At 35.2% G+C, this 13,247-nt stretch overlaps 3 protein-coding genes across 5 annotated transcripts in view; 1 reads left to right on the top strand and 2 right to left on the bottom strand.

Annotated features, from left to right (window-relative positions):
- Positions 1 to 5: 5 nt before the first annotated feature.
- Positions 6 to 9,146, bottom strand: LOC105456426. Its single transcript, XM_011700440.1, has 9 exons — positions 8,722 to 9,146; positions 7,704 to 8,156; positions 7,358 to 7,627; positions 6,864 to 7,015; positions 4,473 to 4,570; positions 3,726 to 4,086; positions 3,397 to 3,608; positions 2,958 to 3,293; positions 6 to 2,839 (listed from the first exon to the last, which is right to left on the bottom strand). The coding sequence occupies exons 2-9, from the start codon at positions 8,025 to 8,027 to the stop codon at positions 1,404 to 1,406; spliced, it is 3,189 nt and encodes a 1,062-aa protein (XP_011698742.1). The 5' UTR covers positions 8,028 to 8,156; positions 8,722 to 9,146; the 3' UTR covers positions 6 to 1,403.
- Positions 9,147 to 9,603: 457 nt separating this feature from the next.
- LOC105456420 (ruvB-like 2) lies at positions 9,604 to 12,091 on the top strand. 2 transcript variants are annotated; one of them, XM_011700424.1, is made up of 7 exons: positions 9,604 to 9,715; positions 10,112 to 10,219; positions 10,307 to 10,741; positions 10,817 to 11,249; positions 11,331 to 11,599; positions 11,674 to 11,779; positions 11,858 to 12,091. In XM_011700424.1, the coding sequence occupies exons 1-7, from the start codon at positions 9,710 to 9,712 to the stop codon at positions 11,893 to 11,895; spliced, it is 1,395 nt and encodes a 464-aa protein (XP_011698726.1). In that variant the 5' UTR covers positions 9,604 to 9,709; the 3' UTR covers positions 11,896 to 12,091. The 2 variants fall into 2 exon arrangements, with proteins under 2 accessions (XP_011698726.1, XP_011698727.1); XM_011700425.1 differs by lacking the exon at positions 9,604 to 9,715 and adding an exon at positions 9,888 to 10,025.
- Positions 12,092 to 12,174: 83 nt separating this feature from the next.
- The window catches only part of LOC105456421, a 3,750-nt gene continuing 2,677 nt past the window's right edge, over positions 12,175 to 13,247 (bottom strand). Inside the window, exons 2-3 of one of the 2 annotated variants that reach the window (XM_011700426.1) lie at positions 12,746 to 12,877; positions 12,175 to 12,482 (exon numbers count right to left, since the gene is read on the bottom strand). In XM_011700426.1, the coding sequence (XP_011698728.1) occupies positions 12,454 to 12,482; positions 12,746 to 12,877 (161 nt within the window). In that variant the 3' untranslated portion in view covers positions 12,175 to 12,453. The other variant, XM_011700428.1, reaches the window with a different exon arrangement.

The raw sequence follows: 13,247 nt of genomic DNA, 5'->3' as shown, positions 1-13,247 counted from the left end.
ATATCATGTTACATTTTATCACGTCCCTAACGAGAACCATCTAATTCAGAGAATCAGAGATCGAAACAAATCAAATTAGGTAGTCAGTATATATAAAATTGATATACGGCAAAATGTTTCCTAACTTTTTATGTGCAACTATAAAAACATGAACCTATTTGTAGTATGAAACTCTTAAATTCGGTGAATCATTATAGTTTCGATTTCTGATGCAATCCGTTTTCTTTCATTGTCAGTTTTTTTTTTTTTATTTCATTATGATTCGATATACTCGCTGAATTATTAATATTATTATTACATTTGCGTATTTTACAAGATCAGAGAAAATCGATATAAATTCAATCGGGATAATTGTGACATTAGAATAGTTTTCAACAATAAATGTAATTGTTACATAATTGTTAAATTATAATTTATAATCCAACAGATATGTATAAAATGTACTAAGAGAAATATTACAAGCTTTCAAATTAATAGCAAGGAATAATATCACAATATATAAGCTGTAAATCGGCAACTTTATAATAAATTTATAAATATAAAATTTACAATTTTTGCTGACAATGCTTTTGCTCCAAAAATTCATTTACTTGCTATTTAAAAACTTGTAAACCTTTTTAAACCGTTGAAAAATGCTTTTTTTTCCTTTATGTCATGGTTATCCCAATTGAGTTCGTTATTGCGTTTAATGTATAGTATTATACATGCGAAAATAGGGCAGAAACGAAGGATGTTTTATGTTATTCCGTTTTATTAATAATAGATAGACTGTTCCGCGGCACTCTCACATCCTTCGGACGACAAACAGCGGACACAAAGTCAATCCATACATTCATGCTTAATCTCTTCCGAGATTATGCGTCATCCGACGTAATTAACGCGCATTTGTCGACACATATGGAACAAGAATTTCCTCGCAAGGCAGCTTGTGAACAGTTTCTATCGGAATAATATTCGTGTTGTCGATCCCTAATACATTATATTACAATTTTGTCTATCTCAAAAAAAAAAAAACTGTTGGCATACTGCACCACAAGTCAACTCAATCCAGAATAAATCCAAATCTGAATTAGCGATTCGTTCTTAATTCTTTCTCTCTTAAAGAAAGTTTAATTAATTACCCTCTTTACAATCGACCCGTGTAAATCTAGAGTGCCCGATCTTTAGCTCATTAGGCGAATCGTAAAAAAAAAAAGAGAAAATATATTCATATTTTTTCACGATATATATATCGCATGAATACAAGGTATTTTCATGCCTCATGTAAGAGAGTTTACGATCGATTATTCGAGGACGCCGGCACATTATCTCATACAGCCCAAGTTCCACTGAACAGTTCATGCAAGACCGAGGCATAAGAACATTGTCGATAATCACGCACATCATTGTTCTGAGAAATCTTTTCAATAATTGTCTCTTCCCCTTCCTCCCCTCGATTGATCGTTATCACGTCCTCTGCCGCGATTACTAAAGCCGCTCCTGCCCATACTGTCGTTACCGCCACGACTCATGCCGCGATTGGGTCCGTTTTTGCCAAAGTTGCCAAAGTTGGAATTAAAATTGTTCAATTGACCTTGTGGATTTTGGCCACGGAAATTGGGTCCGAAACCTGGTCGATCAAAGTTCATCGGGGCGACGTTTGGACCGCGGAAGTTGGGCGGTCCTTGAAAACTATTGCCGAATGGCGGCGGGCCCTGATTCGGTCCGAATGGCAACATCGGACTCGGTCTAAAGTGATTCGGGCCGAAATTACCATTGGGCGGCGGTCGAAAATTGGGCCCGAAACCACCGGGCGGCGGCCCATTGGGCCCAAAGCCCGGATGCATGTTTGGATGATGCGGCATCATATGTGGTGGCATCGGGCCGTCTATACCGGGCATACCAGGATGCGGCGGTTTACCCTGCATGCCAGGATGCTGTGGCATGTTGGGATGCGGCACTAGGCTCGGTATCGGTGGTGGCATGTTGGGATTAATGTTTTGCATATTATGATGATTTGGCAGATGGGGCATGCCAGCCATATGACCATGCATACTGTTACCCATGCCCATTGCTATGCCGTTGTCGCGTTTATCGAAACTGTTGCCGGCGAATGCGCTGTCCAGCAGTTTGCTGCGCGATCCATCGGCCTTCTCGTCGTCCCAACGACCGCCAGCATTATCATGTTCCCGTTCGTCGTAATCATCATCGTCGTCGTCATCATCGTCCAAAGACTTGGACGACAGGAAATTGCTGATGTTGCGAAAATCCTTGTCCGCGAAATTGTTGCCACGCAAATCGTACTCGTTGCGTGAACCGGGTCTGCCAGGACCGGCGGATATGTTGAACCTGAGATCCTCATCGCCGCGATTGCCACTTCTCGTTAGATCAAGATGAAAACCGCCTCTTCTATGATCTTCATCCTGACCGCTGTGGAAGGAATTGCTCTCCGCGAGAGGATTCGACTTGCCAATGCCGAATCTCAAATCAGTGTCGCTGGACTGCGAGTCCTCCGTAATCACGCCACCGAAGACCGGTTGGTGCATTTTCGAGATACGATCGCTTGCTCCACCATCGCTCCAGCCGATCAGCTGATCGAACTTGCGCTTACCGCCGCGATTCAGCGTTTTCAACAGCTCCGGATTCTGTGCGAATTTCGAGCTAGGCAAAGGTGGCGGTAAATCTATGTCGGGCACTTTAGAATAATCAATCTCGCCGTCGTCCTGCAAAAACTCTTCGGCCTCGTCTACGTTGTCCGGTGGACCTACCACATCCCGTAATTCTTCTATTTCACCAGAGAATACTAATTTGTTTATAGCATCAGTTCCTTTACTGATTGCCTCTGCCAGTTTGGTGCCAGCTAAAAAATACGATTGAGTTTAATATCTAATTGCACATTTTTTTTAAACTAAGACCGATGTGAGACTCCTTAAGACTTATATTGGATTACATTTCACTAAAATATAACTGCCACTTACCTTCCACTGGAATCATTTTCCCGTATAATATAATGGCGTTGGGCGTAACTTCATTTAGTGGCACGGCACCTGGCGTTGTCTCTATTAATTGATTGACGAACGCATTAAGTGCTTCGACTTGCTCAATATCCTCGGCTTCCATTTCGTTCCACTGTGCTTGGAAATTTCGCGGTATTGGTTTACTGTATGGAACTTTCTTGTTGGCGAATTTCTTGCCCTCATCCACTGCATGATCTAAATCCAGGCCCGGGATTCCGCCGTTTTTATCCTCGGATTCACAATCTGCGTTGATTCTATCCTCTGGTCCCATACCAGGTATTACCGCTGCTTCATCAGCTAAGGAAAATGAAACGAAATAAGATATTGTTTAGAGTAAAGAATAATTATATTAAATTTTTATATCACGTTGTTAAAATAATTTTATGAAAATGTTCAATACCAATTTCGTGATCATCAATACCGGCCGAACCTGCCGGTAATGTATTGAGATTGTACTTGTCTCTCATCAGATCTCCCGGTCTGTTACGCGTCCAAAACTTAGAGGTGTGATCATTGCTACCAGAACACAAGATATGTCCCAATGGATGCCAAGCTAATGTCCAAACTATGCTATCGTGCGCTTGTTCTATCGCTCCCACTTCCTTATCCGCTCTGAAATTCAAGATAAAACAGATTAACTACAAATGTAGTCAATTCAATATTAAGAAAAACAGCAGTCATATAAGTAGAATCAGAGGCAAAATCACAAACGAAAACAATAATATGTACCCAACATGCCAGAAGAGTATGGCGCCGTCGCTACCACCACTACAAAAGAGACCTTCGTGGCTTGGATGCCACGCGACGCTAGACGCCTCCTTTTTATGGCCACGGAAAGTCTGAACTTCTTGACTAAGATTCCTGAGGTCGAAAAGTTTTAAGAGATGATCTCTTGATGCGGTTACCAACCAATTACCGTTTTCATTCCACTTGACATCCATCACGGTCGACTTATGTGCATGCAGAGTTGCCAGAGATTGTCCAGTCTTCGGATCCCAAAGTTTCACTGGTTGCTGATTGTCTTTACTACCAGAAATGACTAGACTCTTTTGTGGATGCCAATGCACGCACTTGACATCCGCGCCATGACCTGTAGAAAGAATATTATAAAATACTGTGTCCAATATGTAATGTATGTAATTTCTTATTTGATAAAGACAGCATAAAATAGAATAACGTAAAAAATTGTAAAAAATAAGTATTACTATCACTATATAAGTATTATTATCACTTGTTTTTAATGATAAAATAAATTTTTTTTTTAAACCGAATATATCATATATATATATATATATATATATATAATATTATATATAAACAAGAATAGAAATATACCTAATAAATATAAACATATAATTTATAAAGAGTGAAAAATATATATATGTCAAAATTAACTATTTCAATGATAGAATAAATAGATAAAGAAAACAATAAATTTTATATAACATTAATAAATGAAATAAAAAATGTATATACCCCTGAGAATTCGTTCCTCGTGACAGCGAAGAAAGTCCCAAATTCTAACAGTTCCGTCGTCACTGCAAGTTGCCAACTTGTGATCCGTTGGACTGAAACTACCCATTCAAAAAAAAAATCAAGTTACATTTGAACAACGTTGTCATATGTAATAAAAAATTGTATTAATATTTGCCAATATCATATCCAGAATGAAAAATCATAAGATAATCATAAAATCATAAAGAAGCTTGAGCAGTTTATTAGACGATTTACAGAATACTAAAAAAATATTAACCGTTTATTATAATATTACATTGCGACGTACTGAAAATTGATATACATATATAATCAGTTTAAAAAGTAAGAAATCAAACAATAGTTTAATATCATGAAATGACTAAGAAAATAAATACAATTACTGTCTTTACGAATTTTTATTAAAATTCCTTTTACAAAAAAATTAAATCATTTTGTTATAGCAAAGCAAAAAAAAGTCTAATAAGAAAGAGTAGTAAAACAGTTATCATATATTATGAAGAGAAATGGTATGAAAAACATGATACACCTTACGGACATTGTTACTCGCTAATCTTTAACATCGAGTTAAGCATACAATTGCCTACATTTATTACTGATTCCTCATTATATATATTAGAATTATCGCATGCAATGTTGATACATGTATGCATATGTGAAAAAACAAAATCAAATCATCGACAATTTCTTTGTGGATTTCTTTAAAAGTTCTTTAAATTATGGCTATACAGGCGTTAAAAAAAAAATCTTTTCTAATATGCTCTAACTGGGTCGATTTATTTATTTTTGTTCAGCGTAATATATTTCAAATCACGATAAAAAATGTAGTTGAGTACATGTAAATTATAATAGAAAATGCACATTAAATTGCCATTTTATATTAGTTTGTAACTTTCCTTTGATGATTCTCCTTGTGTTTATTGTTGATATTGAAAGCGATATACGCGCGAAAAGACAGGAAAGAAATGCAAGCAAACCTGTACACAGAGCAGTGCACACATAAGTATAGTATATTCTCGAATTTTAATTTGAGACGAAACAAACGTAGTAGAGAACACATAGCCGAATCTTACGAATACATCATTGTGAGGAGTAGACAGAGATCAGTAATAAAAAAGGAATCTTTATATGTATAAATATGTATTGTAAATAAACAAAAAACCATCCGCGACAGTCATATCTGGCACTCAAATAAAATCCCATTTGTCAAGTAATGAAAGAGTTTCATCTTGGTAAAACTAAGATTGATTTTTGATGCCACATGACCACCGAGTGATGTATTAAGAGCAATCTTTTTTCAAAATTTAACGTTTATTGCACAAAAAAATGTCCGAAGTGTACATGAATTATGCCTTATATTTGTCTGTTACGCTCTCTCTCTCTCTCTCTCTCTCTCTCGCTCTCTCTCTCGTCTGCGAAAGGGCACAAGTGACACATAAAACTAAAGATAAAATATTTTATTTTCATAGCCATGCAACAATAATATCTTTATTTAACTTTATTGAAACTTAAACAATATAAAGAAGGACACAGGATATTCCATCTTTTATTTATCATTATATGGGAATCTCGACTAGGTATTGCCATATATATATATATATATTTTTTTCTCTTTTATTTATCTAAAGCATACATCTCTTTGCCGAATAAATAATCTAGCCACATAAACAGCTTAAAACGAGAGCCATAAGGACCTAATAGTATTATAACTTAATTAAAATTTGTGCCACTTTGACGTGTGATGAGCGCATTATCGATACTATACGGAATAGTTAGTTGATTGAGAGTTAGGTCCCTAGGACTCTTTAAGTACAAATCATAAATTATGTCAATACGCGCATATAATGTACGCAAAAAATTTACACTGTCCTTGTGTATTGATTTCTACATCGCGAATAAAAATGCGATAAAAATATATATTATAGTTTTGCAAATTTTATTGAATTTATTTTTAAATTTATTGCTTTAAAAATATTTTGCCCCCCTCCCCCCGCCCTCCACAATATGTTGAAAATATTTTACATAATTAGAAGCTATTCCATTTTTTTCCGAAAATCTTTTAATAATTCGGCAAAAGATATCAAAATTTTTTAAAGAATTTGACCGAGACATTTAACGATCAGCGTTTTTCACGAACACGGTTCATTCCATGCTTTATGGCGGATTATACTCTTTCTGATGTTTTATATTGAAACTTGTTAAAATCACCTGTGTACCCATACAAGAATCACTATTGCTTTGCCAGAAGCGGCACAAAACCAGAAAAGGAAGAGAAGAAGAGTCACGTCCGATATCCTAACTACGGCAAGGATGGACCGATCATCGGCAACAGTGACGCAAGAGACGTAAGGACTAGTGTGGTGGATGATATACCTGAGTCCTCTAATCGCTTCTTTGTGCGCTTGAAACATCTTCACATTGTTCATGTTGCTCTGCCAATATTTTACGTAGCCCGCGTGGTCCCCTGTTACCATCCAGCTTTCATTGTGTGACCACACCATTGTCCTGACCGGGCTGTCATGTGCCTAAACAGATGCATTAATTTCTCACGTCAGAGCTTTTTCTTAAAGTCATAAGTGTTACAGTATACAATAATAAAAATAAATATAAGAAAATATAAAAATAAATTATCCTTTACAAAATAATTTCTACATTTTAAGACACTTGTAAGATATTTAGAGCTAAAATATGCAATTACAATCGTAAAGTTTCTATCTCTCGGAATATCTTGATGTGACAAAATAAGGTTCAAAATTGTTTTATATATACAAAGAAGAATCATTGCTTTTCAATTGCCTTTGAGCCATAAACCCAATTCAAGTTAGATATTAATTCTATAAATTACATATATATAACACAAAATATACCTGCAGAATAGTTTCGAAATTGAAAGTAAGGCCATTCCACAAAGTGAATTCTCCACTCGAAGCGCCAGTGACGAGACGCCTACCTTCGGGTGTCCAAGCCATACAAAAAATCGGACAACGCATTTTATTGGTAGCCGTTTTTACGAACCTCGTGGTAACTGCATTTATTGGATTGTCAATATAACTTGGTGGAGGGAGTAAATCGGGATAATATATTACATCTGGCTGAAGTGCGCGACGATCCCTATAGTCCCGCTGCCATACTCGATTCTGTAAAATTCAAAAATTTGGATACAATCTCGGACAACATTATTTTAATAAATCTCCAATGAGATTTGTTACTTACTTCTAAGCTTTTAATGATGGCGGAGTTATAATCGACAGTCTTTCGCATAACGGATTTCCTAAGCCTCTTGCCATCAAATTCATCTTGCAGAGTATCCTGTCCTCCAGCGACAATTTTTGGAGCGTGATAAGGTCTAAATGGTTTGAAGAAACCGCGATTGCTCTCTCTATGGTTTGCATATCGATGCTGATAACTTCCCGAGGTGTTTATAGTGGTTAAATTTGGTGGTGGTGCCGACAAATTTGGAGTCGTGGGTGGTGGCACAGACATGTTAGGTAAGCTTACAGCTGGCGGCGGATTCGCAAATTGAGTATTTGCAGACATTATAAGAGAATATAAATAGATAATTAATTTGAATTAAACGTTGTCCAACTTAAATGGACAACAAGGGTCAGATATATTTCATGACAGTAACAGCCCTATGATCAGTCGAATCCATTCTGGTAAAGGACCCTGTAAAAAATATTAATCTTTATATAAAATAAACTGTAATACTAAAAAAGTTTAAGAGGATATTAAGAGGATGTTAAGCCAAACAAGAAATTAAATTTATTTATGATATTAATTATATCATATTATTAAAAAATTCTTAATTTCCTTTTAAAGTATAATAAATAAAATCATTGGTTAACAATTCAATTTATTTCTCAACAATCAATTCTATTTAAACTATAAGTATCTGATAAAATAATTAAATTAACAATTAATTGGAAGGTTATTAAACAATATTCATATAATCGTACACATTGCATTCATTAATTTATTTTACTATTGATTAAAGCCATTCCGGTAGCTTAATTTTCATTTATAGTTGTATGTATATGATTTCTGTGGAAAAAGATGCTTTCGAGAAGAATCTACATCAGCATTCTTCTAATAAGTTATGTATTGACTCAATTATAAAAATTAAATTCTTATTGATAGAATATATAGTTTTTTCAATCGTAATTATAAATGGAATAATTAATTCCACGAATCGAGCAAGACATGATCGAGGAGAGACGAAAATGATATGTACACGTCACGTTACTCCATGTAGCACAGGACAGGTACAACGGTGTAGGATGAAACGTGCGATTCCAAAAATTCTCAGTTCATCATCGATCAGGTGGAATCGACAATCGGAATTACCGCATCGAGTCAAGAAACGTTTCGAAACTTAAAGTCGTGTTCTTTCCATTGATGACGTGCAGAAGAACATACACAACCACCAGCAGTTCAGCCGCCACGCTTTCACGGATCCTCGTTATCGTTTTGTGTCGAGATATTTGCAAGCTTCGTTTGCAGATAAACACGGTCGAGCTTAGACTACGGAGAGTGCTCTCGATGAAAACGACGAGAGATGAGGCCGAGCCAATCACTTCAACGTTCAATTCCTGGCGTAACAGACAAACCGCGAGAACACCGTGCGCTCGATGCGGACGCCATTACTCTCTCTTGGGCGATGACATCCGCTTTGGCCGTAGCCGCTACTTCCGCCGGCATGACTTCCGCCTTTACGGTTTCGATTACGAAGAACCTATACAAATTTTTGATTACGTCATTAATCACCTGTTAATCACAAACAAAATTCAATCAGCATACAAATTAATTAATTCATCCTTACCAATTTTTTTATTGCTTTTGTCTTGAGCCGGGAACACATGAAATATATGATATAAAGCATAAACTAAACATAAGACCGCTGGACCAATGAGCAGCCAGCATAAAGTCGCCATACTGATTTACATATAAGATTCTCATTGGTCTACTCTTCTTATACTCCGGGCCTAAGGGTGACGTCACTCTCGGAGCAGTCGAGTGACGTTTGCGAACGCAGCTATATCTGAAGTTCCTACAAATCACTATATAACCTCTCCTAGTGACTTACATCTGCGCTGTTGGTATCAGGCTGTATAGCTCCTCGTGGGAGCGGACGCCATAGGGCATAGTAAAAGAAGAAGAGTCAGAAATTCAACGGTTTCAGCACATTTTGCGTGGTTTGAGAAACAATATTATTATTAAGCATGGCGGTAAGATTTTTTATTTAATTATATTTGTCAAATATATTTGTCTAAATTTAAAATAATTTTCTCTTATAACTCTATGATGTTATTACATCAAAAACCATTTACTTTTATCTATGACGCCGCGATTAACCTATACCTTTCTTAAAATTATATATATATATATATAGGTTTGTTCATATGTTTTTTGCATTATGCATGTATACCGTTTGTATATAATTATTTTTTTATAAAAGCATCTTATTACTTTTATAAGAGAAAGTATAAATATTTAATATAATTTTGTGCCTTACATCAGTTGGCATAGCAACCAAATGTTTGATCTATTCCAAATATTTATGAATTGCAATATACAGATATTAAAACACCCATTGTGCGTCTAATTATTATTTTTTATTTCAGGTTGTTACTAATGTCCAAGAAGTTCGTGAGATCACCAAGATAGAGCGTATTGGTGCTCATTCCCATATTAGAGGTTTAGGATTGAATGATAGTCTAGAGCCCCGCAATGTGAATATTATGCATTTTTTTTGTAGAATTAATAAATTTATTAACTATAAACGATATGATAAAAATAAAAATTTGTTACTATATTAGGTTTCCCAAGGTATGGTTGGGCAGCTCATGGCACGTCGAGCTGCCGGCGTTATCCTGGAGATGATTAAGGAGAGCAAAATAGCAGGTCGTGCTATTTTATTGGCTGGACAACCTGGCACAGGAAAAACTGCCATTGCTATGGGAATGGCACAAGCTTTGGGTGCGGATACTCCTTTCACATCAATGGCTGGTTCTGAAATTTATTCTTTAGAAATGAGTAAAACAGAGGCCTTGACTCAGGCTATCAGGAAGTCTATCGGAGTCAGAATTAAAGAAGAGACAGAGATAATAGAGGGTGAAGTAGTAGAGATTCAAGTTGACAGGCCGGCAACTGGAATTGGAGTGAAAGTCGGCAAATTGACATTAAAAACAACTGAGATGGAAACAATTTATGATTTAGGGAATAAAATGATTGATTGCTTAATGAAAGAAAAAGTTAGTATATTTATATATTAAATAGATTACATTATCTGTGTTTGACTTTGAATTACGATTATGTATCATTTTTAGGTACAAGCTGGTGATGTTATAACGATTGACAAAGCCACGGGAAAGATCAATAGACTTGGACGGTCCTTCACCAGAGCTCGAGATTACGATGCGACAGGCTCGCAAACACGTTTTGTACAGTGTCCAGAAGGCGAATTGCAGAAACGCAAGGAAGTCGTGCACACCGTGACATTGCATGAAGTTGATGTGATAAACAGTAGAACGCATGGATTTTTGGCACTATTTTCCGGAGATACTGGAGAGATAAAATCGGAAGTACGAGATCAAATAAACGCTAAAGTTGCGGAATGGCGGGAAGAAGGCAAGGCAGAAATAGTTCCAGGTGTACTTTTTATCGATGAAGTACATATGTTGGATATCGAATGTTTCTCATTTCTAAATCGAGCATTGGAAAATGAAATGGCTCCAGTTGTAATTATGGCAACAAATAGAGGTACAAATTCGCGAATTTTCTACTATATTGATATTGCTGCTGATTAACTTCTATTTAACAATCTACAATTACTAATTTTAGGTATCACAAGAATTAGAGGGACTAATTACAAGAGCCCTCATGGCATTCCAATTGATTTATTGGATCGTATGATTATCGTTCCAACGAGTCCATACCAAGAAAAGGAGTTGAAGGAAATTTTGAAAATAAGATGTGAGGAAGAAGACTGCGAAATGGCCGATGATGCTCTGACCGTGCTGACTAGGATTGCTTTGGAAACGTCGCTGAGATACGCGATACAGTTAATTACGACGGCTTCTCTTGTTAGTCGTCGAAGAAAAACTACAGAAGTAAGTGGGACAAGCGATACGATCTATTGCATAAATGCGTTTGATACTATTGTAATGTTTTAAATTGTGTTTAGGTCAGTATCGAGGATGTGAAACGTGTCTACTCTCTATTTCTCGATGAAAATAGATCTACGCAATTTCTCAAGGAATATCAAGATGATTTTATGTTCAACGAATTTTGTAAGTCATAGTTTTTATATTTATATAATTTATATGTGGTTTATACGTGGCTAAAATTTAAATAATTAATTGTTTTAGCTGCTTCAGCTGAGGATAACATGGATGTTTCTTCATAATTCATTACAGAAATACAAGAAATTAAACTTTTTTTTATTAAATTATAAGTTACAAAACTCAGTTATAATAAAATTTTTTTTTATGTAAAAATAGTTGAGATTCTTGTATTCTTCTCTCATTATTATGATACTTATCGCAAATATGTTAAGTTAATTACATATTAACATCAGATTTATAAAAAATAAATGTTTCGCATTATCCTTTATCTTTTAAATAAACATTTAAACATCTTAGACCGTAATTAGTAAAGTAGATATATATAAAAGTAAAAAACTTCGTACATACGATATGTAACTCTACTTTTTATTTGATATCTTAAAGACAAATTTTAGTTTCCATCATATAAATAATTAACTAACATTTATAGAAGTACATTTTTTGGTGTCGAGCTTCTTAATTAGCTTAACTTAACAAAAACAAGTGCATACTTGCAGAAAAGATGATGTGATACAATAGTACGAGTACAACGCACAAGTTTCTAATTCTGTTCTCTTCGAAGATGTGCGCCTCCGCGACAAATATTATTTCACATAATTTAGAACATTTATATTTTGTATTTAAATCTTCTTTTCTTGGACCTTGTTGACTAGAAAAAGAAAACAACATTATAATGGTAATGTTGAAAATCGCTTACATGAATTATATAAAAGAACTAGTTTTCGTGCAACTATGTGCGCGCTATTCCTGTAACATTTACAGTAAGATATTTTACAATTCAGGTTATACATACTGGCTAATTGTTATCCGCATCACGATTATATCATCGCTGATATGAAAAGAGAAAGTTACGAAAAGGAGAATTTATCGCGAAAAGAAAATTTCGTAATATAATATTTAAGCTGCACTTACTCGTAATCAATTTTATGCCACCTTCCGGTTTAAATGACGATTGGGTCTTCTTATCCTTTGATACGAAGCCTAAACCATAGCCTACTTTGTACACGGGCAATGGGATTACCGTGGATGAAACGGGTACCATAACTGTGAAAGAAAAAATTATTTTTACTATTATTAAATATTTATATATATCTATGTATATAAAAAAAGAATAAGTTTGATAAATCGGTATATCAATAATTTAATATATAGATAGATAATTTTGTGTAGCAGTAATTTAATTTTGACTTGTTAAAAATTTCATACAATCCTATCTTAAAATTGCCGTGTTACCTGCGTTGAAGCCTCTTATCCCCAATCCTATCTTAAAATTGCCGTTCCCCAATGTTAAAAATTCATATCTTCCAGAAAAATAAAGATATAGACTTCTTTCTGGGCTCATCTTAAAGATGAATTATGTGGCTATCTTTTAAGAAATCGTGATTTTATTTAAAAATGGCCGATTAAAACGTAA

The sequence above is a fragment of the Wasmannia auropunctata genome, unplaced genomic scaffold (assembly GCF_000956235.1).
Source record: "Wasmannia auropunctata unplaced genomic scaffold, wasmannia.A_1.0 LD335681.1, whole genome shotgun sequence".
Classification (NCBI taxonomy): Eukaryota; Metazoa; Arthropoda; class Insecta; order Hymenoptera; family Formicidae; genus Wasmannia; species Wasmannia auropunctata.
Note: the sequence above shows the minus strand (reverse complement) of the source record. Positions and strands in the feature narration are given on the sequence as shown.